The sequence below is a fragment of the Mobula hypostoma genome, chromosome X1 (genome assembly GCF_963921235.1).
Source record: "Mobula hypostoma chromosome X1, sMobHyp1.1, whole genome shotgun sequence".
Lineage (NCBI taxonomy): Eukaryota > Metazoa > Chordata > Chondrichthyes > Myliobatiformes > Myliobatidae > Mobula > Mobula hypostoma.
The window spans coordinates 65,665,742-65,693,622 of NC_086128.1; the positions used below are offsets into that span (position 1 = coordinate 65,665,742).

The window sequence follows — 27,881 nt, forward strand, 5'->3', positions numbered from 1 at the left end:
GGGATGTGGAGTAGGGAGGAGGGTTTGGGCGTTTTTGATTTGTGGTTTTTAGCTGGTTCAGCACAACACTGTGGGCCGAATGGCCTGTACCTGTGCTGTACTGTTCGATGTCCTATTCGTTGAGGAAACCTCCCCCCACCCCCCACCCACCACTCTTCTAAACTCCAACAGGCACAGGCCCAGAGACATGAAACACTCCTTGTTACATCAGCCCCCTTTAAAACGAACAGGTTTATTGATTTTCATAAAATCAATCCTTTGCTGACAAGGCCAGACGGTTGAGAGGCGTAGGAAGCAAAGCCAAGGGGGCGACCCGTTATCGGGTCAATCCCAGGCACGTTTCACTCCTCCTTCTCCCCTCGGCCCGCCTCGCCTTCGGCCGTCGCTCCTTCGCCGGTCTCCTCCCCTCGGCCCGTCGTCTCTGCTGCCTCCCCGTCCTCCGGCCCCCCTTCCGCCGCCCCGCCTTTCACCGCCCCCGCCTCGGCCGCAGTTCCCTCCGGGGCTGAACCACCGTGATCACCCGTCTGTCCTTTCGTCTCTGCGTCTGGGGGAGAGAGGGAAACAAAGGGAACGTGAGCTATGCAGGCTGTAAGAAAACGAACGTCAGCTCACCCCAGACGTTAGCTTTTCAGCTCGAACGTCGAACAGTGCAGCGCAGAAAGAGGCCATTCGGCCCCACAGTGTTGTGCTGAACCTGCTAGAAGCAAACAAGTCAAAAACGCCCAAGCCCTCCTCCCGACACCATGTCCACATCCCTCCATCTTCCTCACATCCACGTGCCTGTCCAAATGACTCTTAAAAGCCTCCAGTGTACTTGTCTCTACCATCAAACCAGGCAGCACATTCCAGACATCTACCATCCTCTGAGTAACAAACTTACCCCTCACATCCCCCTTGAACCTAACCCCCTCTCTCCTCCAATGGCCTCTGGTGTTAGACCTTTCAACCCTGGTAAACAGATACTCTCGGTCCACATATTCAGACCTGCCTCTCGGTTTTTTTGCACGACCTTACTTTCCATTTTTCTATTTTCTATTTATGATTTATAAATTAAATTTTTAATATTTACTATCGATTTGTAATCCAGGGAGCGGGAAGCGCAGAATCAAGTATCGCTGTGATGATTGTACGTTCTAGTATCAATTGTTTGGCGACAATAAAGTATAAAGTAAAACCATATAACCATTACAGCACGGAAACAGGCCATCTCAGCCCTTCTAGTCCATGCTGAACTCTTACCCTCACCTAGTCCCACCGACCTGCACTCAGCCCATAACCCTCCATTCCTTTCCTGTCCATATATCTATCCAATTTAACTTTAAATGACAACATCGAACCTGTTTCAACCACTTCTGCTGGAAGCTCGTTCCACACAGCTACCACTCTCTGAGTAAAGAAGTTCCCCTCTCATGTTACCCCTAAACTTTTGCCCTTTAACTCTCAACTCATGTCCTCTTGTTTGAATCTCCCCAACTCTCAATGGAAAAAGCCTATCCACGTCAACTCTGTCTATTGATCCACTCTATCGATGCCTCCCTTGTAAACCTCTTTCAGTTCCCCGCTCAGCCTCCGGTGCTGCAGACAAAACAACCCAAGTTTATCCAGCCTCTCATGACAGCACATGCCCTCTAAACCAGACAGCATCCTGGTAAACCTCTTCTGCCCTCTCTCCAAAGCCTCAACATCCTTCCTATAGCGGGGTGACCAGAACTGTACACAATACTCCAGATGTGGGCTCACCAGAGTTCCATAAAGTCACAACACAACCTCCTGACCTTTGAACTCAATCCTCAATGACCAATTACTCCTCTAATTCTTCCTGGGGGGGGGCGGTGGGGGGGCAGGCATGGTGGACCGCAAGGAAGGCCGTCAAAGCTGGAGAAACAAGAATGCAGTGGAATTCAGTGAAAGATCCCACCCACCCTGCTCACGGACTGTCTGTCCCACTCCCGTCAGGGAGGAGGCTACGTAGCATCCACACCAGGACCACCAAACTCAAAAACAGTGACTTTCCCCCAAGCAGTGAGTCTGATCAACACATCCACCCACTGACCCACCCCTCCACACCCCCAATCACCCACTGACCCACCCCTCCACACCCCCAATCACCCACTGACCCACCCCTCCACACCCCCAATCACCCACTGACCCACCCATCCACACCCCCAATCACCCACTGACCCACTCATCCACACACCCCCAATCACCCACTGACCCACCCCTCCACACCCCCAATCACCCACTGACCCACCCATCCACACACCCCCAATCACCCACTGACCCACCCATCCACACACCCCCAATCACCCACTGACCCACCCCTCCACACCCCCAATCACCCACTGACCCACACCTCCACAGTCCCAATCACCCACCAACCCACCCCTCCACACCCCCAATCACCCACCGACCCACCCCTCCACACACCCTCAATCACCCACTGACCCACCCCTCCACACCCCCAATCACCCACTGACCCACCCCTCCACATCCCCAATCACCCACCGACCCACCCCTCCACAGTCCCAATCACCCACCGACCCACCCCTCCACAGTCCCAATCACCCACCGACCCACCCCTCCACACCCCCAATCACCCACCGACCCACCCCTACACACCCCCAATCACCCACCGACCCACCCCTCCACACTCCCAATCACCCACCGACCCACCCCTCCACACACCCCCAATCACCCACCGACCCACCCCTCCACACACCCCCAATCACCCACCGACCCACCCCTCCACACACCCCCAATCACCCACTGACCCACCCCTCCACACCCCCAATCACCCACCGACCCACCCCTCCACACACCCCCAATCACCCACCGACCCACCCCTCCACACACCCCCAATCACCCACCGACCCACCCCTCCACACACCCCCAATCACCCACCGACCCACCCCTCCACACACCCCCAATCACCCACCGACCCACCCCTCCACACACCCCCAATCACCCACCGACCCACCCCTCCACACCCCCAATCACGCACCGACCCACCCCTCCACACCCCCAATCACCCACCGACCCACCCCTCAACACCCCCAATCACCCACCGACCGACCCCTCCACACCCCCTATCACCCACCGACCCACCCCTCCACACACCCAATCACCCACCGACCCACCCCTCCACACTCCTAATCACCCAAAGACCCACCCCTCCACACCCCCAATCACCCACCGACCCACCCCTCATCTCCCCAATCAACCACCGACCCACCCCTCCACACCCCCAATCACCCACCGACCCACCCCTCCACTCACCCAATCACCCACCGACCCACCCCTCCACACACCCCCAATCACCCACTGACCCACCCCTCCACACCCCCAATCACCCACTGACCCACCCCTCCACACCCCCAATCACCCACCGACCCACCCCTCCACACCCCCGATCACCCACTGACCCTCCCTTCCACACCCCCGATCACCCACTGACCCTCCCTTCCACACCCCAATCACCCACTGACCCACCCCTCCACACCCCGAATCACCCACTGACCCACCCCTCCACACCCCAATCACCCACCGACCCACCCCTCCACACCCCCAATCACCCACTGACCCACCCCTCCACACCCCGAATCACCCACCGACCCACCCCTCCACACCCCAATCACCCACCGACCCACCCCTCCACACTCCCAATCAGCCACCGACCCACCCCTCCACTCACCCAATCACCCACCGACCCACCCCTCCACACACCCCAATCACCCACTGACCCACCCCTCCACACTCCCAATCACCCACTGACCCACCCCTCCACACACCCCTAATCACCCACTGACCCACCCCTCCACACCCCCGATCACCCACTGACCCTCCCTTCCACACCCCCGATCACCCACTGACCCACCCCTCCACACCCCCAATCACCCACTGACACACCCCTCCGCACCCCCAATCACCCACCGACCCACCCCTCCACACACCCCAATCACCCACTGACCCACCCCTCCACACTCCCAATCACCCACTGACCCACCCCTCCACACACCCCCAATCACCCACTGACCCACCCCTCCACACCCCCGATCACCCACTGACCCTCCCTTCCACACCCCCGATCACCCACTGACCCACCCCTCCACACCCCCAATCACCCACTGACACACCCCTCCGCACCCCCAATCACCCACTGACCCACCCCTCCACACCCCCAATCACCCACCGACCCACCCCTCCACACACCCCAATCACCCACTGACACACCCCTCCGCACCCCCAATCACCCACTGATCCACCCCTCCACACCCCCAATCACCCACTGACCCACCCCTCTACACCCCCAATCACCCACTGACCCACCCCTCCACACCCCCAATCACCCACTGACCCACCCCTCCACACCCCCAACCACCCACTGACCCACCCCTCCGCACCCCCAACCACCCACTGACCCACCCCTCCGCACCCCCAATCACCCACTGACCCACCCCTCCACACCCCCAATCACCCACTGACCCACCCCTCTACACCCCCAATCACCCACTGACCCACCCCTCCACACCCCCAATCACCCACTGACCCACCCCTCCACACCCCCAACCACCCACTGACCCACCCCTCCACACCCCCAATCACCCACTGACCCACCCCTCCACACCCCCAATCACCCACCGACCCACCCCTCCACACCCCCAATCACCCACTGACCCACCCCTCCACACCCCCAACCACCACTACTTTATCATTTCCTGTCAGAGTCACCTCATGTACAGACACTCCTGTGCCCAGCGTCACTTTATGGACACACAATCAATCTGTGTGTATTAGCTATCGTATGTATTTATATTAATGGTGTTTTTTATTATTGTGTTCTTTATCACAGTGCCTGTTCTTTTGGGGTGCATTGGACCCGGAGTAACAATCACCTCTTTCTCCTTTACACTCGTGGACTGGAAATGTTGTTAAACAAACTTGGATCATGAGTAAGTGTGAGGTGTTGCACTTTGGGAGGACGGACCAGGGGGAGATTTACACAAAAGGCTGAAGAATGCCGAGTTCCAGGTAGATGGGGTCGTAAAGAGGGCTTTCGGCACACTGGCCTTCAGAAGCCGACACACTGAGTACAGGAGATGGGATGTCATGTTGAAGTTGTACAAGACTTTGGTGAGGCCTAATTTTGGAGTATTGAGTGCAGTTCTGGTCACCTACCTGCAGGGAAGATGTAAATAAGTTTGAGAGAGTGCAGAGAAAATTTACCAGGATGTTGGCCGGACTTGAGGTCCTGAGATGAAACAGGTTGAACAGGTTGACTCTTTTCCCTGGAGCGTAGGAGAATGAGAGGAGATTTGATGGAGGTACACAAAATTATGAGGGGTATAGATAGGGTTAATGCAAGCAGGTGCTTTTCCACTGAGGTTGGGTGGGACTAGAACTAAAGGTCATAGGTTATGGGTGAAAGGTGAAATATTTAAGGGGAATCTCTTGATGACTGTGTGGCAAGGAACAGCTCAACTGCCAACCATAGAGCTGCTGATGAAAGAACCGTTGTTGGCAGAATTTCAGATGCCGACAAGATCGGTCAGCTGGCTGAGTGATTTTGCAGCAACCTGGCACTCAGGGTCAGTAAGATCAAAGAGCTGATTGTGGACTTCAGCAAGGGTAAGACAAGAGAGCAGAGGGAGCAGAAGTGGAGACAGTGAGCAGTTTCAAGTTCCAGGGAGTCAAGATCTCTGAGGGGCCCAACATATCGATGCGGCTGCAAAGAAGGCACGAGGGTGCCTTCATTAGGAGTTTGAGGAGATTCGGTACGTCACCAAAGACTCTCGCAAATTTCTACAGATGTACGGTGGAGAGCTTTCTAACTGGCTGCGTCTCCGTCTGGTGTGGGGGGGGGTGGGGTGAGGATTCTGCACAGGATCGAAAGAAACTGCAGAAAGTTGTAAACTCAGTCAGCTCCATCATGGCCTCACAACGACAGCGTCTGTCGTTAGGGACCCCCACCACCCAGGACAAGCCTCTTCTCATTGCTACCATCAGGGAGGGGTTACAGGAGCCTGAAGACACACACTCAGCGATTCAGGAACAGCTTCTTCCCCTCTGTCATCAGGGAGGAGGTACAGGAGCCTGAAGACACACACTCAACGATTCAGGAACAGCTTCTTCCCCTCTGCCATCAGGGAGGAGGTACAGGAGCCTGAAGACACACACTCAACGATTCAGGAACAGCTTCTTCCCCTCTGCCATCAGGGAGGAGGTACAGGAGCCTGAAGACACACACTCAACGATTCAGGAACAGCTTCTTCCCCTCTGCCATCAGGGAGGAGGTACAGGAGCCTGAAGACACACACTCAGCGATTCAGGAACAGCTTCTTCCCCTCTGCCATCAGGGAGGAGGTACAGGAGCCTGAAGACACACACTCAACGATTCAGGAACAGCTTCTTCCCCTCCGCCATCAGATTTCTGAATGGATATTGAACCCGTGAACACCACCTCACTATCTTTTTATTTCTATTATTGCACTACCTATTTAACTATTTTATATGTGTGTGTGTGTGTGTGTACATATAATATACACTGTAATTCACTCTTTTTCTCTTTTATCATGTATTACATCGCCTTGTAAGGCATGAAAATGCCCGATGCAAGCCTCTCAAGGTCTGAGTCGACATTCCCCCCACATTGTACTGCTGCCACTAAGCTGACAAATTTCATGACATATGCTGGTGATATTAAACCTGATTCTGATACTCTACACACACACACACACACACACACACACACTCAGACACAGACACACACACACACACACACACACACACACACACACACACACACACACACACACACACAGACACACACTCACACACACACACAGACACACACACACAGACACACACTCACACACACACACAGACACACACTCACACACACACACACACACACAGACACAGACACACACACACACACACACACACAAACACACACACACACAGACACAGACACACAGACACACACACACACACACACACACACAAACACACACACACACAGACACAGACACACAGACACACACTCACACACACACACACACACACACACACACACACACACACACACACACACACACACACACACACACACACACATTTCTACTTTATAATTAATCCATGGGAAGTTGTATCTTCATCAACCAACACCCCTAGCATTTACCGGGAAGGGAAGCGGGGGGGGGGGACGTTTTGCAGGTATGTAAAAGTCCACACACTTTACCCAACACCTGAGTTTACACCTGACAAAGAAACACCAGCTTTTTATATGCCTAGAGTATTTGATAGAAGTGCATCGTTCTGCTGACGTAACATCCTCTGCTCCTGCCAGATCTACAAACTCGCTCTCCGCTCCACATAGACAGGTTCAGTTCTGTGCAAAACCCCTAGGCACCTTATATGTGTCTCAGACTTAGGCTTATGTGCGCCTATCATTCTGTGCATAGCGTTCAACTTCACGTCTAATCGTCAAAGAAAACGCTGGAGGAACTCAGCATCTACCAACAGTCGATGTTTTGGGCCGAGACCCTTCTTCAGGACTGGAAAGGAAGGGGTAAAGATGCCTGAATGAAGAGCAAGGAGGAGGAGAGCTGGAAGGTGACAGGTGAAGCCCGATGGCTGGGGAAGATCAAGGGCCGGAGAGGAAGGAATCTGAGATGAGAGGAGAGTGGACCACAGGAGACAGGGAAACGGGGCCCAGAGGGAGGTGACCGGCAGGTGAGATCAGGTAAGAGGCCAGAGTCGGGGATAGAAGAAGAGGGGAGGGGGAGGGATTTTGTTTAAACCGGAAGGTGAAGTCGATTTTCATGCCATCGGGTTGGAGGCCGCCCAGACGGAAAACAAGCCGGTGCTCCCCTTGGCACAGGAGGAGGCCACGGACCGACGCTTCCGAACGGGAACGGGAATCAAAAATTAAAAAGTTCGGCCATCGGGAAGTTCTGCCTTTGGCAGGGGGTGCGGAGGAGCTCGACGAAGCGATCCCCCGGTTTACAGGGGGGGGGTCTCGCCAGCGGCGTGAAGGAGGCCGCGTCGGGAGCGCCGGGCGCGACAGATGACCCTGGCAGACCCGCCTCACCTTGGGGCTCCGAATGGAGGTGAGGGAGGAGGTGAACGGGCAGGTGTAGCACTCGGGCCACTCGCAGGGGAGCGAGATGAGTGGGGAGGGACGAGTGGACAAGGGAATCATGGAGGGGGCCATCCCTGCAGAAAGCTGAGGGAGAGGAGATAAAGATGTGTTTGGTGGTGGGATCCCTCTGGAGATGGCAGAAGCTGTGGAGGGTGAATGATGTGTTGGGTATGAAGACTCAAAAGGGTGGTAGATGAAGCCAAAAGGAACTTTATCACTGTCAAGGGAAGCCAGGGTGAGCATGGATGCCAGTGAAATGGAGAGGATGCAGGTGAGGGCAGCATCAAAGGGCACCTGTCGTTCAACCATACCCATAAATACAGCTAAATGAAACACCGTTCCTCTGGGGCCATGGTGAAAAACATAGTGTATAAGAGTCACACCCAGTACATACAGTCACAAAATGGTATATTTGCGCATGTCTCCGAGAGCCGTGGGCTAATGATTGCGCGGTGCACGGGATCTTGCCCTTGAGCCACGTTTCTGCAAGAACAAGCGCGTAGCAGTTCCTCATCTCGCTCTGGGTGAGCCGCAGAGGAAGGCAGCCCGGCTCGCCTTCCAGGGAGCAAGCACTGGAGAGCAGCACCGACAGGGGAGGGGGAGCAGGTCTGCAGGAATGCAGCACACACCCACACAGTTCTCCCCCACACCGAATCCAGCCCCTCCTCCCCTGGTTGGCTGTAACAGGCAAGGCCACGGCACGGGGGGCCTGGCCTGTGCAAGAACCGAGGCTATGCAGGTTCCCCCCCGCCCCCCCCCACCGTCAGTCTCTCCAATGAACCAAAGAACCGAACTTGCACGACTTTATAACACCAACGTCCAACTGGGTCGAGAAAAAAACTTCTTTGAGACACACATTTGCACTATTTGATGGTCCCAGAGAGGCCACTGCGACTGAACCGATCTTACCAAAATGTCACCCCGAAATTCACTTTCTCGCAGGCATTTACACAAAAAATGAAGAAATCTGACAAACTGTACTCAGACAAAGATTGACAAAATATAATGTGCAAAAGAGGACAAATTGGGCAAACACAAAAAAGGTAATTAAATAATATTGAGAACACGAGCCGTAGAGGCCTTGAGAGTGAGTCCGTAGGTTGTGGAATCAGCTCAGCATTGAGGTGAGAGCAAATACTCAGGGTGGTCCAGGAGCCTGAAGGTTGTACGGGGATAGGTGTCCCTGAACTTGGCGGGTTTTCTGTCAGAGCTTCCAAAATGCCGCCAGGTTTGACGGAACCGAGCCCAGCGGCCAAAACCTGCCTCTTCTTCCTCCCCGTCCAGCCCCGACTCAGCCAGTCCGCACACGCCTGTGACAGGGAGCAGGCGGAGGGCACAGCTCCCCCGCAGAGGAGATGAGTCATAGGGCCAGCAGACACAGGGGCAGGAAGAGGCCGTTCAGCCCATCGGGTCTGCCAGCCTTTCCACCATGGCTGATTTATTGCCGCTCTCAACCCCGTTCTTCTGCCTTCTCCCTGTAATCTTCGACGCCCTGACTAATCAAGAACCTGCGGCCTGTGGCAATGAATTTCATAGATTCATCACCCTCTGGCTAAAGAGATTCCTCCTCATCTCTGTTCTAAATGCACATCCCTCTATTCTGAGTTGTACACTCTGGTCCTAGACTGCCCAACTATAGGAAACATCCTCTCCAAATCCACTCTATCTGTTTCCTCTGGTCCTAGACTCCCCCACCATAGGAAACATCCTCTCCACATCCACTCTATCTGTGTCCTCTGGTCCTAGACTCCCCCACTATAGGAAACATCCTCTCCACATCCACTCTATCAGTGCCCTCTGGTCCTAGACTCCCCTACTATAGGAAACATCCTCTCCACATCCACTCTATCTGTGCCCTCTGGTCCTAGACTCCCCTACTATAGGAAACATCCTCTGCACATCCACTCTATCTGTGTTCTCTGGTCCTAGACTCCCCCACTGTAGGAAACATCCTCTCCACATCCACCCTATCTCTGTCCTCTGGTCCTAGACTCCCCCACTGTAGGAAACATCCTCTCCATATCCAATCTATCTGTGTCCTCTGGTCCTAGACTCCCCTACTGCAGGAAACATCCTCTCCACATCCACTCTATTTGTGTCCTCTGGTCCTAGACTCCCCCACTGTAGGAAGCATCCTCTCCACATCCACTCTATCTGTGTCCTTTGGTCCTAGACTCCCCCACTGTAGGAAACATCCTCTTCACATCCACTCTATCTGTGTCCTCTGGTCCAAGACTCCCCCACTGCAGGAAACATCCTCTCCACATCTACTCTCTCTGTGCCCTCTGGTCCTAGACTCCCCCAGTATAGGAAACATCCTCTCCACGTCCACTCTATCTGTGTCCTCTGGTCCTAGACTCCCCCACTATAGGAAACATCCTCTCCACATCCACTCTATCTGTGTCCTCTGGTCCTAGACTCCCCCACTATAGGAAACATCCTCTCCACATCCACTCTATCTGTGTCCTCTGGTCCTAGACTCCCCCACTGTAGGAAACATCCTCTCCACATCCACTCTATCTGTGTCCTCTGGTCCTAGACTCGCCCACTACAGGAAACGTCCTCTCCACATCCACTCTATCTGTGTCCTCTGGTCCTAGACTCCCCCCACTATAGGAAACATGCTCTCCACATCCACTCTATCTGTGTCCTCTGGTCCTAGACTCCCCCACTATAGGAAACATCCTCTCCACATCCACTCAAGGCCTTTCAATATTCGATAGGTTTCAGTGAGATTCCTCTTCATTTTTTGTAAACGCCAGAGCCGTCAAATGCTCCTATATTAACCCTTTCCTTCCCAGAATCATTCTGTGAACCTGGGACAGGCCTGTACCGGGTAGCAAGCTGAGGCACAGGCCTTCCTCAGAGGAACAGAATTATCGCTGAGCAGGTTCTCAACCCCATCTGAACAGATCAAGGTTATGCACGGACAGCTCCGGGAAAGATTCCACCAGCTTTGGGTAAGAATTGCAATTGCAACTGGACTACCAGAGGCCAGTTGGAACTCAGCCCCCGCAGGGATACTAGCCAGAGCTGACAGAGTCCAGGGACTCCGAGAGGGTTCCAGAGGAGGTTCACGAGAGTGATAGCTCAGCACGGACCAGATGGGCCGAAGGGCCTGTTTGTGTGCTGTGGTGCTCTTTGGTTCGATGACCTGTTGAGTAGTTGTAGCATTTGCTGTTTCCCTGACAGATTCAGAGGAAGATCTACATGTTACCTGGTATCGGGGACACTTAGCTCCCTCTAAGCTATGCAGGCGCACGGCCGCACAGTAACTGAAATGCTCCCATGCACATGGCCTTTGCTGCAGCATAGCTGGAATTTTCTTTTTCTATAATGTTAGTACAGTTTTGAAATCGATGTTCGTATCATTGGAGAGGATGTTTCCTACAGTGGGGGAGTCTAGCACCAGAGGACACAGATAGAGTGGATGTGGAGAGGATGTTTCCTATAGAGGGGGAGTCTAGGACCAGAGGACACAGATAGAGTGGATGTGGAGAGGATGTTTCCTATAGAGGGGGAGTCTAGGACCAGAGAACACAGATAGAGTGGATGTGGAGAGGATGTTTCCTATAGAGGGGGAGTCTAGGACCAGAGGACACAGATAGAGTGGATGTGGAGAGGACGTTTCCTGTAGTGGGGGGAGTCTAGGACCAGAGGGCACAGATAGAGTGGATGTGGAGAGGACGTTTCCTATAGTGGGGGAGTCTAGGACCAGAGGACACAGATAGAGTGGATGTGGAGAGGATGTTTCCTATAGTGGGGGAGTCTAGGACCATAGGGCACAGATAGAGTGGATGTGGAGAGGATGTTTCCTATAATGGGGGAGTCTAGGACCAGAGGACACAGATAGAGTGGATGTGGAGAGGATGTTTCCTATAGTGGGGGAGTCCAGGACCAGAGGGCACAGATAGAGTGGATGTGGATAGGATGTTTCCTGTAGTGGGGGAGTCTAGGACCGGAGGACACAGATAGAGTGGATGTGGAGAGGATGTTTCCTATAGTGGGGGAGTCTAGGACCAGAGGACACAGATAAAGTGGATGTGGAGAGGATGTTTCCTATAGTGGGGGAGTCTGGGACCAGAGGACACAGATAGAGTGGATGTGGAGAGGATATTTCCTATAGAGGGGGAGTCTAGGACCAGAGGACACAGATAGAGTGGATGTGGAGAGGACGTTTCCTATAGTGGGGGAGTCTAGGACCAGAGGACACAGATAGAGTGGATGTGGAGAGGATGTTTCCTATAGTGGGGGAGTCTAGGACCATAGGGCACAGATAGAGTGGATGTGGACAGGATGTTTCCAATAGTGGGGGGAGTCTAGGACCAGAGGACACAGATAGAGTGGATGTGGAGAGGATGTTTCCTGTAGTGGGGGGAGTCTAGGACCAAAGGACACAGATAGAGTGGATGTGGAGAGAATGTTTCCCATGGTGGGGGAGTCCAGGACCAGAGAGCACAGATAGAGTGGATGTGGAGAGGATGTTTCCTATAGTGTGGGAGTCTAGGACCAGTGGACACAGATAGAGTGGATGTGGAGAGGATGTTTCCTATAGTGTGGGAGTCTAGGACCAGTGGACACAGATAGAGTGGATGTGGAGAGGATGTTTCCTATGGTGAGGGAGTCTAGGATCAGAGGTCACAGATTGAGTGGATGTGGAGAGGATGTTTCCCATGGTGAGGGAGTCTAGGACCAGAGGGCACAGATAGAGTGGATGTGGAGAGGATGTTTCCTATAGTGGGGGAGTCTAGGACCAGAGGGCACAGCCTCAGGATAGAGGGGTGTCCATTTAGAACAGAGATGTGGAAAAATTCGTTCAGCCAGAGGGTGGTGAATCTGTGGAATTTATTACCACAGGCAGCTGTGGAGGCCAGGTCGTTGGATTGATCGGTTCTCGACTGGCCACCGCATCAAGGGTCACAGGGAGAGGGCTGGGGAGTGGGGCTGAGGAGTGGGGGAAAGGTTCGGCCATGATGCACCAGGTGGAGCAGAGTCGATGGGCTGAATGGCCTAATTCTGCTCCAATGATGGTCATCCGGGAGATGCCCTCCGCTCATTCCTACTTTCGGGGTGGGGAGGACATGAAGGGGGGACGGGGGGAAGGTGGAGGAAGTCGACGATTCAGAAGGAGCATCTTCCCCTTCGAGTTTCTGAGCTGTGGGGGGTGATCTCCCACTGCCCATAAAATGGGGTGCCCAAGGAAGGGTCGCACCTCTGGCGATGGGGCTTGTCCTGTGTCCATTCCGGGGGGCAGCTCGCTCACCTTCGGTCCCCCACCGGACCCTCAGCTCTCACCGGTAGCTCCGAGTCGCCGACAGCCCGCGACAGCAGCCACACGCCCCGGTACACCGACAGGCGGGCTGAACCAGGCGCGGGTAGCCGGCGGGCCTCATACCCCGGTGAGATAGGGGGCACGCCCGTCCTCACTCGCGAAGTCAGCTCGGGGCGGACGAGAACTACGGTGAGATCCAACGGCCGAGAAGGCGGCTCCGCAACGACCCGCGGAGAGCAAAGGGTATGACGAGACGCAGAAGACGTCACGGTCACCCACTGCAACCAAGGAAGATCCTGGTTTGTGAGGCTTGCTCGTACCACTGGACCTGGACTTCTGCGATCGAGAGAGAGAGCGGAACTGCCCCAGTGCAACATCTTTTCCGCTTCAAAAACTCTCCCTGTCATCGTCAGACACGATGGACTATCACCTCCAGACCTCCTAAATGCTCCCAATGCCGTGCATCTCAAATGGCCTCTGATGACCAAGTCCAGCTCCTGGCCTTCACGTGTGGTTTAGCTACTAAACCAAGCGGAACCGTGTCTACTGACAGGAGAAGGGGCAAAGGTGGGTTACCAGCACTCTAAAACCAGTCGCTCCGGCAGATGGGGCCTGTCAGTCACAGTTGGCAGCTCATCCAGGAGAAGGAAAACTCTGATCTCAAACCTCCCGCTGACTTGTGTCTACACCCACTCACAGGGAAGGCTTCGGGAGTAAACCCCGAGGGGAAAAATCCGGAGCTGGAGTCCCTACGTTGAGTTCAACGCTGACTGGCAACTCCTGGTGCCAATCTGTATGGGTCTCTGCCGTTCCTTTGGGTTCATCAGCTGTGTGGAGAGGGGGAGCCTGTTACACGGGCAACAGCTCGCTCTCCATATCGTACTGCCCTGGCTTGCATATCTAAACAGCTAAGGTGCACATGGCCAAGTGGTTAAGGCATTGGACTAGCAACCTGCAGGTCGTGAGTTCGAGCCCCAGCCGAGGCAACGTGTTGTGTCCTTGAGCAAGGCACTTAACCACACATTGCTCTGCGACGACACCGGTGCCAAGCTGTATGGGTCCTAATGCCCTTCCCTTGGACAACATCGGTGTCGTGGAGAGGGGAGACTTGCAGCATGGGCAACTGCCAGTCTTCCATACAACCTTGCCCAGGCCTGCGCCCTGGAGAGTGAAGACTTTCCAGGTGCAGATCTACGCTCTTGCAAGACTAACGGATGCCTTTACTTTAAGATGCAATATCCATGGTCGGTCCAGACCAACAGAGAGACCCGAATGCACGGCACTACAAAACAATGTTGTACAGGCCAGTGATAGTAAACCCGAGTCGACCCAATTGGAAAGCCAGATGCTCAGAACCTACGAAGAGAGTTGGCTCCATCAGTCTGGGTTCTGAAGATTTCGCTCACTTCAGGCCCTAACTGGCAAGTTAAACACTTGAACTCAAAGAACATAGAACTTAGAACACCACAGCCCACGATGTTGTGCAGAACAGCGCAGCACAATACAGTCCCTTGTGTGTTGTGACCACCTTTCAACCTATTCCAAGATCAATTAACCCTTCCCTCCCTCATATTCCTCGATTTTTCTATCATCCTCGTGCCCAAGAGTCTCTTTAATGCTCCAAATGTACCTGCCTTCACCAAAACATCCGATGCTCCTCGTACCCATCACTCTGTGTGAAAAAAAAATTTGGCATCCCCCCCAACAACCCCCACCACCATACATTCCAGCAATCACCTTAAAATTATGCCCCCTGGTATTAGCTATTTGCACCCTGGGAAACAGCCTCTGGCTGTTCGCTCCATCTACGCCCTCTTATCACCTTGTAAAAGAGCTCTCTGACTTTATGCTCACAATCTTCCCATCAGCTTGAACCAGTCTGGCCGTTCTCCTCTGACCTCTCTCATTAACTTCAACAACTGCTCAGAGTCTTGTCATCTTCAGAAGTTTTCTGATGACTCTGCCATTGTTGGATGCATCAGCAAGGGAGATGAGGCTGAGTACAGGGCTACGGTAGGAAACTTTGTCACATGGTGTGAGCAGAATTATCTGCAGCTTAATGTGAAAAAGACTAAGGAGCTGGTGGTAGACCTGAGGAGAGCTAAGGTACCGGTGACCCCTGTTTCCATCCAGGGGGTCAGTGTGGACATGGTGGAGGATTGCAAATACCTGGGGATACGAACTGACAATAAACTGGACTGGTCAAAGAACACTGAGGCTGTCTACAAGAAGGGTCAGAGCCGTCTCTATTTCCTGAGGAGACTGAGGTCCTTTAACATCTGCCGGACGATGCTGAGGATGTTCTACGATTCTGTGGTGGCCAGTGCGATCATGTTTGCTGTTGTGTGCTGGGGCAGCAGGCTGAGGGTAGCAGACACCAACAGAATCAACAAACTCATTCGTAAGGCCAGTGATGTTGTGGGGATGGAACTGGACTCTCTGACGGTGGTGTCTGAAAAGAGGATGCTGTCCAAGTTGCATGCCATCTTGGACAATGTCTCCCATCCACTACATAATGTACTGGGTGTGCACAGGAGTACATTCAGTCAGAGACTCATTCCACCGAGATGCAACACAGAGCGTCATAGGAAGTCATTCCTGCCTGTGGCCATCAAACTTTACAACTCCTCCCTTGGAGGGTCAGACACCCTGAGCCAATAGGCTGGTCCTGGACTTATTTCCTGGCATAATTTACATATTACTATTTAATTATTTATGGTTCTATCACTATTTAATTATTTATGGTGCAACTGTAACGAAAACCAATTTCCCTCGGGATCAATAAAGTATGATTATGACTATGACTATGACTATTAACGAGGCGCTTTCACCCCACACAACTGCAGCTCGCTGGGGTTTTTTTCTGGTTTTATGCACCAATCTCTGTAAACTCTAGAGCAGGGGCTCCCAACTGTTTTTATGCCATGGACCAACACCATCAAGCAAGGGGTTCATGGACCCTAGGTTGGGAACCCCTGCTGTAGAGACTGTTGAGGGTGGAAACCCCAGGAGATCAGCTGTTTCTGAGATACTCGAACCACCCCGTCTGGCACCAGCAATCGTTCCACGGTCAAAGTCGCTTGGATCACATGTCTTCCCCCATCCTGACGTTTGGTCTGAGCAACAACTGAACCTCGTGACCGTGCCCGCATGCTCTCACGCACTGAGTTGCAGCCTCACGATTGGCTGATTGGATATTCGCACGAACGAGCAGGTGTACAGGAATGGGGGGGGGGGGCGAGTGGCCAGACTGGCTCAAACTGACAGGAAGGTGACGGTAACTCGAATGACCGCACGTCCCAAGCATCTCTGAAAGCACGTCGTGTTCAACCTTGATTGGAAGGGCTACATCACCAGAAGACCACAAACCAATCTATTCAGCGGCCAATGCATTAGGCACAGGGGAGGGGAACCAAATAAATTTCATAACACCTGTCAGTGATGACACCCCTATTTCTGATTCTGAATCTGCAAAACAGCAGCCAAGCGCCCAGAACGGAAATGACTGCCAACAGCTTTGCACTTCAGATAAACAACGCAGTTTTCAGGTGCATAGACCTGTAAACTGGAAATCCCCCCATGCGCGGCCCCGATAACATATGTCATCGGGGAACCATTGCGAAGGTGGAGCCCAAAATGCGCACACAGCTTGCTCCCTGAATGGTATAACACACTAACACTATGCACACTATTACTGGTCTAACACACTAACACTCGGGGGACCATAGGCTCGAAGGGCCGAATGGCCTACTCCTGCACCTATTTTCTACATACTGGCGGGGAGGTTTGCTAAGGCTGTTGGGGAGAGCTTAGATTAGAATTGCTGGTGGGATGGGAACTAAACTGAAGAGACTGGGGAAGAGGTGGTTGGCTCACGAACAGAGACAGCTTGGAGACATTGTGAGAGGGAGGATAGGCAGGTGATAGAGAAGCGATGCGCTCAGATCGATGGTTTGAGATGTGTCTATTTTAATGCAAGGAGTGTTATGAACAAAGCGGATGAGCTTAGAGCGTGGATCAGTACTTGGAGCTATGATGTTGTGGCCATTACAGAGACTTGGATGACTCAGGGACAGGAATGGCTACTTTAGCATGCCAGGCTTTAGATGTTTCAGGAAGGACAGGGAGGCAGGGAAAAGAGGTGGGGGTGTGGCACTGCTGATCAGAGATAGTGTCACGGCTGCAGAAAAGGAGGAAGTCATGGAGAGATTGTCTAGGACCAGAGGACACAGATAGAATGGATGTGGAGAGGATGTTTCCTATAGTGGGGGAGTCTAGGACCAGAGGGCACAGATATAGAGTGGATGTGGAGAGGATGTTTCCTATAGTGGGGGAGTCTAGGACCAGAGGACACAGATAGAGTGGATGTGGAGAGGATGTTTCCTATAGTGGGGGAGTCTAGGACCAGAGGACACAGATAGAGTGGATGTGGAGAGGATGTTTCCTATAGTGGGGGAATCTAGGACCAGAGGACACAGACAGAGTGGATTATCTACGGAGTCTCTGTGGGTGGAAGTTAGAAACAGGAAGGGTCAATAACTCTTCTGGGTGTTTTTTATAGACTGCCCAATAATACAGGGATATCAAGGAACAGATAGGGAGAATATTCTAACACTATACTATACACACTAATACTGGAGTAACACACTGACACTATACACACTATAACTGATGTAACACAATAAAACTTCACACATGATTACTGGTATCAGACACTAACTTTTTTTAACCGCGCCCATAGTCTGTTCTTTATCAAATTATGGTATTGCTTTGCACTGCTGTAACTATATGTTATAATTACGTGGTTCTGTCAGTGTTAGTCTTTGGTTTGTCCTGTTTTCTGTGATTATCACTCTGGAGAAACATTGTATCATTTCTTAATGCATGTATGCATTTCTAAATGACGATAAAAGAGGACTGAGTGTTCTCATAATCTAAAAAAACACTATACATACTATTACTGGTGTAACACTAACACTATGCACGATTGCAGGTATAACACACTAACACTATACACACTATTACTGGTATCAGACACTTACACTGTACACACTAAGATACACTCAGTATTACTGGTGACAGATACTTACACTAACACACTAATACTGGTGTAACACACTTACACTATACACACCAAGACACACTCACTATTACTGGTGACAGATACTTACACTAACACACTAACACTATACACACTAATACTAGTATCAGACACTTACACTATACACACTAAGACATACTCGCTATTACTGGTGACAGATACTTACACGATCACACTATTGCTGGTGTAACACACTAACACTATACGCACCAATACTGGTGTAACATGATACACAATACTCCTGGCTTTATAAGGTAATCAGGTGGTGAAGAAGGCTTATGGACCGCTTGCTTTTATTAACCCAGGGATTGAATTCAGAAGTTAGGAGGCTATGTTGTAACGTTATAGAACTCTGGTTAGGCCACATCTGGAGTATTGCCTACAGTTCTGGTCACCCCACTATAGGAACGATGTTGAGACTTTGGAGAGGGGGCATAAGAGATTTAGAGGGCATGTGCTATCACGAGAGGCTGGACAAACTTGAGTTATTTTCTCTGGAGTGCCAGAGGCTGAGGGGAGATCTGATAGAGGTTTACAAGATTATGAGAGGCATAGACAGAGTGGACAGAGAGTATCTGTTTTCCAGGGTTGAAATGTCTAACACCAGAGGGCGTGCATTGAAGGTGAGAGGGGTGAGGTTCGAGGGGGATGTGAGGGGTAAGTTTTTTACTTTGAGAGTGGTGGGTACCTGGAATGTGACTGGCATGCTGGTGGGGGCAAATACGTTAGAGGCTTTTAAGAGACGTTTGGATAGGCACACGGATGTGAGGGAGATGGAGGGATACGGACATGGTGTAGGTAGAAGGGATTAGTGTTTGGGTGTTTTTGATTTGCTTTTTAGCCAGGTCAGCACAACACGGTGGGCCGAATGGCCTGTTCCGGTGTTGTACTCTTCTCTGTTTAATGGAGCCGTAGACCAAGGGAACAGGCCATTCGGCCCAACTAGTTTATGCTAACCCAGGTAGGTTAGTTCCACTTGGCTGTGGGTGGCAGATGCTGCATTATATCCCTGCTGTCTATTTCACACTTTGTCTACGTTTCAGGAGAGACAATGGCCCAGGAATGTGCTGGGCCCCGCCCGCCCGGTCAGATCCCTCCCTGCCAGGGAGTGCAGCCAAAGGAAGCCACTGCCTCAGGAGAGCAACATCCATCGTGAAGGTCCCCTGTCATCCAGGCCGTGATCTCTTCTCGCTGCTGCCACTGGGAAGGAGGTACAGGAGCCTCAGGACCCACAGCACCAGGTTCAGAACAGTTATTACCCCCTCAACCATCGGGAAGGAGGTACAGGAGCCTCAGGACCCACACCACCAGGTTTAGGAACAGTTATTACCCCTGAACCATCAGGAAGGAGGTACAGGAGCCTCAGGACCCACACCACCAGGTTCAGGAACAGTTATTACCCCTCAACCATCAGGAAGGAGGTACAGGAGCCTCAGGACCCACACCACCAGGTTCAGGAACAGTTATTACCCCCTCAGCCATTGGGAGGGAGGTACAGGAGCCTCAGGACCCACACCACCAGGTTTAGGAACAGTTATTACCCCCTCAACCATCGGGAAGGAGGTACAGGAGCCTCAGGACCCACACCACCAGGTTTAGGAACAGTTATTACCCCCTCAACCATCGGGAAGGAGGTACAGGAGCCTCAGGACCCACACCACCAGGTTTAGGAACAGTTATTACCCCCTCAACCATCGGGAAGGAGGTACAGGAGCCTCAGGACCCACACCACCAGGTTTAGGAACAGTTATTACCCCCTCAACCATCGGGAAGGAGGTACAGGAGCCTCAGGACCCACACCACCAGGTTTAGGAACAGTTATTACCCCCTCAACCATCGGGAAGGAGGTACAGGAGCCTCAGGACCCACACCACCAGGTTTAGGAACAGTTATTACCCCTCAACCATCAGGAAGGAGGTACAGGAGCCTCAGGACCCACACCACCAGGTTCAGGAACAGTTATTACCCCTCAACCATCAGGAAGGAGGTACAGGAGCCTCAGGACCCACACCACCAGCTTCAGGAAGAGTTATTACCTCTCAACCATCAGGATGGAGATACAGGAGCCTCAGGTCCCACACCACCAGGTTCAAAAACAGTTATTACCCCTCAACCATCAGGAAAGAGGTACAGGAGCCTCAGGACCCACACCACCAGGTTTAGGAACAGTTATTACCCCTGAACCATCAGGAAGGAGGTACTGGAGTCTCAGGTCCCACACCACCAGGTTCAGGAACAGTTATTACCCCCTCAACCATCGGGAAGGAGGTACAGGAGCCTCAGGACCCACACCACCAGGTTCAGGAACAGTTATTACCCCCTCAACCATCACTGACACATCCGGTGACGTAAGGTGACTTGCAAGGATCTGGGCGCAGTAACGGGGCAGGAAGAGTCCCGACACCCGAAGCCGGGAAAGGCCTGGGAACCCTATTGTCCCCAATGCTGGCGGATCGTGTCGCGGTCACAGAGCCGGTAGCAAGGGTTCAGTTCCTGCCTTCTGTCTGTAAGGAGTTTGCACGCTCCCCACTTCCCACCACTCCCCCTCCTGCACATTCCATAGGTGTACAGGTAACAGGCCCCACTGGAGCAATGCACCCAGGTCCCAGGTTCAGTTCCTGCCTTCTGTCTGTAAGGAGTCTGTACGCTCTCCCCTTACATCCCAAAGGTGGACAGGTCACGGTTGGTCAGCTGCGTGTGATGGGCCTTTCCGGCCCAACGTGCCCAAAACCCAGGTTCAATTCTCACCCCTATAAGGAGGAATAACTGTTCCTGAACCTGGTGGTGTGGGTCCTGAGGCTCCTGTACCTCCTTCCTGATGGTTGAGGGGTAATAACTGCTCCTGAACCTGGTGGTGTGGGTCCTGAGGCTCCTGTACCTCCTTCCTGATGGTTGACGGGTAATAACTGTTCCTGAACCTGGTGGTGTGGGTCCTGAGGCTCCTGTACCTCCTTCCTGATGGTTGAGGGGTAATAACTGTTCCTGAACCTGGTGGTCTGAGTCCTGAGGCTCCTGTACCTCCTTCCTGATGGTTGAGGGGGTAATAACTGTTCCTGAACCTGGTGGTCTGAGTCCTGAGGCTCCTGTACCTCCTTCCTGATGGTTGAGGGGTAATAACTGTTCCTGAACCTGGTGGTCTGAGTCCTGAGGCTCCTGTACCTCCTTCCTGATGGTTGAGGGGTAATAACTGTTCCTGAACCTGGTGGTGTGGGACCTGAGACTCCTGTACCTCCTTCCTGATGGTTGAGGGGTAATAACTGTTCCTGAACCTAATGGTGAGGGTCCTGAGGCTCCTGTACCTCCTTCCTGATGGTTGAGGGGTAATAACTGTTCCTGAACCTGGTGGTGTGGGTCCTGAGGCTCCTGTACCTCCTTCCTGATGGTTGAGGGGTAATAACTGTTCCTGAACCTGGTGGTGTGGGTCCTGAGGCTCCTGTACCTCCTTCCTGATGGTTGAGGGGTAATAACTGTTCCTGAACCTGGTGGTGTGGGACCTGAGGCTCCTGTACCTCCTTCCTGATGGCAGTAGTGAGGAGTCCTCGCAGTAGTGACCTGGGAGGTGAGGGGTCGCTGACGATGGATGCTGTTTTCCTGCGACAGCGTTTCCTGTCAATGTGCTCAATGGTGGGGAGGTCTTTACCCGGGATGGACTGGGCTGTATGCACTAATTTTTGCAGGACTCTCCATAGGTGGCATTGGTGTTTCCAAACCAGGCTGTGATGCAGCCAGCCAACTGAGAGCTCTAACGTGAACAAGAGGAGGGAGTAGAGGAAGGAGAGAGAGTCTCCCTAAGCTTTGCCATCTGGAGACCTACCCGAACGTAGCTCAGTTGAAAGTGATGGAAGCAAGCAGACAGAATCAGACGAGGTTGACGTGAGCAGATCTAAGTCGGAGAGAAGGAGAGTCAGTCTGGCTGACCGGTGCAAAGACCAGCTCCCCCCGTCCGTCAACCCTTCCACCCTAGCACGCCCCCTCGGCCTCTGAGAGTCCGATTCCGCAGGAAACCGGGGCCACCCCCCCCCGCCCCCGCCGGAGCAGAGCCGTGAAGAATCTGCCCCCACCCCCCCACCCTCGGAGTCACAGAACATCACCGCACAGTATAGACCCTTTGGCCGAGCTTCCCAAAGGAAGCAGACACTGCCGCGAAACCGCCAACTTGGCGTCAAACGCCAGCGGTGGGCGCGACTCTGATACAGCGCGGGGCGTCGGAGGTCAGAGTTCCCTCCCGGTGACCTCTGTCAGGAGTCTGTGCGTTCTCTCCCCCACCCACCGCCCCTGACCGCGAGAGTTCCCTCCGGGTGCTTCAGTTTCCTCCCACGGTCCACAGACGGACCGGTCAGTAGGCAAATTGGTTGTTGTAAATTGTCCCGTGATTTGGCTGCAGTTAAAATCGGGCAGTCACTGGGTTACGTGGTTCAACGGGCCAGAAGGGTCTATTTCACACTGTATCTCTAAACAGATAGACAGATAGAGGGATAGATAGATAGATAGACACATAGATAGATAGACAGACAGATAGATAGATAGATACATAGATAGACAGATAGATAGTCAGATAGATACATTGAAAGACAGATAAAGAGATAGACAGACACAGATAGATAGACACATAGATAGACAGGTAGATACATAGACAGACAGACAGATAAAGAGATAGACAGATAAATAGACACAGGTAGATAAACAGGTAGATAGATAGACATAGATACATAGATAGACAGACACATAGGTAGATAGATAGACAGATAGATAAGTAGACAGATAGATAGATAGACACAGATAGACAGATAGATATACAGGCAGACAGGTAGATAGAAAGACCAACAGATAGACAGATAGACAGGTAGATAGGTAGATGGACAGATTGATAGATAGATAAAATAAAATCCTTTCAGAGTACATCTGAGGTAAATCTAAACCTGTTGCAAGCAGGATTCGAACTTGCGCAGAGAGGCCGAGATAGAGTGGATGTGGAGCATTTTTTTCTTTCGTGGAGGATTTTAGGACGAGAGGGCACAGCTTCAGAATAGAGATGAGGAGGAATTTCTTTAGATAGAGAGTGGGTAAATCTGTGGAATTCGTTGCCACAGACGGCTGTGGAGGCCAAGTCACTGGGTATATTGAAAGCAGAGGCTGACAGGTTCTTGATTAGTCGGGAGTCAAAGGTTACGGGGAGAAGTCAGGAGAATGGGATTGAGACGGATAGTAAATCAGTCATGGTGTAGAAGACTCGATCGGCCAAATGGTATTTCTACTGTGAGATCTTTCAATCTTTTGAATCTGGTTTTTAATCTTGAAGACCAAGTTGTGATAGACCATCTGACTCAACTCATCAAGTTCTGTTGCTCAATAAAAGTTGGTAAAAAGTTTTTTTTTTATTTAAAAATGTGACACCTCCACTCCGTTGAACGCACTGCTGGGTGTGGCTCCAGGGAAGGGTTTGGCAAGTACAGTCGCGTGTACTTTGGAAAACACCGGAACCTGCAGACCCTAAACTCAAGGGACTCTGCGGGTGCTGGAAACCCAGCACAACACACACACACAGGATGCTGGAGGAACTCAGAGCGTCAGGCAACATCTATGGAAGAGAATAAGCAGCCGACGTTTCGTGCCGACTGGCCTGGGAAGGCACCAGAATGTATAATTTGCCGAGATGTTCGGAGGGTCTGAAGCTTGGCTCTGGAATTCTGATTGGACCACACACACCGCCCATCGGTTCTGGCATCAGAGCAGCTCGCTCCCTTGGGACCGTGACACCAGTGGCGTCTCGTCAAGTGGCCAAGCACAGGGTCGAGGGGAGCGTGGGTGCCTCGCGAACACACGCCGCCGGGTGAAATTAATCTGAGTCCCGTCGCGGTTGGCGGCACCAGGGATCGGAGGTTCGATTCCCACCACTCCCCGTGAGGAGTTTGTACGCTTTCCCCGTGACCGCGTGGATTCCCACCACCGCGGTTTCCTCCCACGTTCCAAATGCATTTGGTTAGAGTTCATGAGTTGGCGGTGGGGGGGGGGGGCACTGCGTTGGTGCCAGAGTGTGTGTGGCGAAACTTGTGGGCTCCCCCAATCCCCAGCAAACCCTGAGGTTGTGTTGGGTGTTATCGCGAAATGAGACGTCTCCCAGTCCATTTCCGCGTACGAGTCAGCCTGCAAACCTTGCGGGCCTGGCAGGCCGTGGCCCCGGAGCAGCCAGAGGAGATCAAACAGGTCCGCCCCGAGGGCTGGGCCTGAGTTCGGGGACCACGTTACAAGAGGGAGCAAGGCCAGTTCGCAGAGACCGTCGGGACCAAGCTGGTCTGTCCGTGAACCGCAACGGCTGGGCGTGGAGCACGCCAGCCACGGTCAGGAAGCGCCAAATCTTCCGCAGCGGCTGGGAAGATGATCGATGAAGATTTGAAGTACGTGGTGGGGCGGAGACGCATCTCTACCAGAGGGGGTGCGAGACGCTCCTTCCCTCCCCTAGCCTGCAGGTCACCCTTGGGCGAGGTGTAGCACCTGCTTAGCCCCCCGATCAGGGTCAGGTGAAACCATGGGGTCAGGTGGTGGACAGTCGTACGAGCAGCTGGTGCAGATCACAAGTCCTGGTGATGCGACCACTGATGCCAGGCAGACAATCTCTGGAGAGTATTGACAATGATTGGGGCAGTCACCCGTCTTGGAAAGTCACCGCCCAGAAGAACGCGATGGCAAAACACTTCCACAGAAAAATTTGCCAAGAACGATCATGGTCAAAGACCATGACCGCCCACGTCAAGCGACATGGCGCACAATGATGATGTCACACGACGCGGCGCATAATGATGATGGTGATGACGATGGTGAACACAAGAGATTCTGCAGAGGCTGGCAAACTTCAGCAACGCGCGCAAAACGCTGGAGGAACTCAGCGGGTCGGGCAGCATCTGCGGAGGGGAATAAACAGTTGGCATTTAGGGCCGAGACCCCCCACCCCATCAGGTCCGGAAAGGAAAGGGGGTGGAAGAAGCTGTTTAGGACTCACCGCACCGACTACACTAGGCACCTACCCTCACACTCAAGGTCTTCTTCAGTCTTGATCACATCGGCCACTGTGGGTTCTATTGTGGGTTAAAGCAGATTAATCATTTTGAACTTAGTTGATAGAACGTCGAAGGGTACAGCACAGGAGCAGGCCACTCAGCCCACAATGTTATGCTGACCCGGCTAAAAAGCAAATCAACAACACCCAAACACTAATCCCTCCTGCCTACACCATGTCCATCTCCCTCACATCCACATGCCTATCCAAACGTCTCTTAAAAGCCTCTAATATATTTGCCTCTACCACCATCCCAGACAGCACATTCCAGGCATTCACCACTCTCTGAGTGAAAAACTTACCCCTCACATCCCCCCTTGAACCTACCCTCTCTCACCTCCAATGCGTGCCCTCTGGTGTTAGACATTTCAACCCTGGAAACAGATACTCCCTGTCCTCTCTATCTACGCCTCTCATAATCTTACAAACCTCCATCAGATCTCCCTCAGCCCCCACTGCTCCAAAGAAAACTACCAAAATTTATCCAGCTCCTTGTGATAGGGCACGCCCTCTAAACCAGGCAGCATCCTGGTAAACCTCTTCTGCCCCCTCTCCAAAGCCTCAACATCCTTCCTATAGCGGGGTGACCAGAACTGTACGCGATACTCCAGATGTGGCATAATTAGGGTTTTATAAAGTTGCCACCCTAAGCCGAACCCTACCCTAACCCTGATGAAACCATTATTTCAGCTAAGTGGTCACCTCAGTAAGAAACACAAGAGATTCTGCAGATGCTGGAAATCCAGAGCAACACACACAAAATAATAATAATATTTTGTCGGAGGGCTGGTCGGAGGCTCGAAGTTTTCGGATGACTCAGAGTCGGACTGTGGTCGGGCATGGCAGGGGAGAGTTTTCTTCCTTCTCCGTCTGCGGGAGATGTGGGACATTCGAGAGACTTTGAACTTTTTTACCGTGCCCATGGCCTGTTCTTCATCAAGTTACGGTATTGTTGCACTGTTGTAACTATATGTTATAATTTTGTGGTTTTTGTCAGTTTTTCAGTCTTGGTCTGTCCTGTGTTTTTGTGATATCACACCGGAGGAATATTGTATCATTTCTTAATGCATGCATTGCTAAATGACAATAGAAGAGGACTACGTGTCCTCATAATCTAATCTAATCTAATAATAAATAAATAAATAAATAAATAAATAAGCAATAAATATTGAGAAAATGAGTTGAAGCGTCCTTGAAAGTGAATCCATAGGTTGTGGGAACATTTCAATGATGGCAATAGTGAAGTTCAATGAAGTTATCCCCTCCGGTTCAGGAGCCTGATGGTTGAGGGGTAATAACTGTTCCTGAGCCTGGTGGTGTGGGTCCTGAGGCTCCTGTACCTCCTTCCTGAAGGTTGAGGGGATAATAACTGTTCCTGAACCTGGTGGTGTGGGTCCTGAGGCTCCTGTACCTCCTTCCTGATGGTTGAGGGGTAATAACTGTTCCCGAACCTGGTGGTGTGGGTCCTGAGGCTCCTGTACCTCCTTCCTGATGGTTGAAGGGTAATAACTGTTCCTGAACCTGGTGGTGTGAGTCCTGAGGCTCCTGTACCTCCTTCCTGATGGTTGAGGGGGTAATAACTGTTCCTGAACCTGGTGGTGTGGGTCCTGAGGCTCCTGTACCTCCTTCCTGATGGTTGAGGGGTAATAACTGTTCCCGAACCTGGTGGTGTGGGTCCTGAGGCTCCTGTACCTCCTTCCTGATGGTTGAGGGGTAATAACTGTTCCCGAACCTGGTGGTGTGGGTCCTGAGACTCCTGTACCTCCTTCCTGATGGCAGGGGTGAGAAGAGTAGGTGGGGTCCTAGATGATAGATGCTGCTTTCCTGCAACATTGCTCCATGTTTTCGTGCTCAGTGGTGGGGTGCACTTTATCCACTACTAGATTGCGCTGTATCCATTACCTTTTGTAGGATTTTCTGTTCAAAGGCATTGGCACCTCACATCAGGCTGTGAAGCAACCAGCCAATATACTCTTCGTCACACATCTATAGAAGGTAGTCAAAGTTTTAGATGTCATACCAAATCTCTGCAAACTGCCAAGGAAGTAGAGAGGCTGGTGTGCTATAGAAACATACAACATTTTGAAAGGGATAGATAAGATAGAAGTAGGAAAATTGTTTCCATTGGTGGGTGAGACTAGAATGAGGGGACATTGCTTCAAGATTCAGGGGAGAAGATTTAGGACGGAGATGAGGAGAAACTGTTTTTCCCAGAGAGTGGGGAATCCGTGGAATTCTCTGCCCAGGGAAGCAGTTGAGGCTTCTTCACTAAGTATATTTAAGAAACAGTTAAGATAGATTTTTACATAGTAGG

The 27,881-nt window shown here is 52.2% G+C and overlaps 1 protein-coding gene across 1 annotated transcript in view; it reads right to left on the reverse strand.

The window, feature by feature from the left end:
* Positions 1 to 222: 222 nt before the first annotated feature.
* The window catches only part of odad4 (outer dynein arm docking complex subunit 4), a 171,941-nt gene continuing 144,282 nt past the window's right edge, over positions 223 to 27,881 (reverse strand). Inside the window, exon 12 of the mRNA XM_063037176.1 lies at positions 223 to 544. Within this exon, the coding sequence (XP_062893246.1) occupies positions 342 to 544 (203 nt within the window). The 3' untranslated portion in view covers positions 223 to 341. The remainder of the gene's footprint in view (positions 545 to 27,881) is intronic.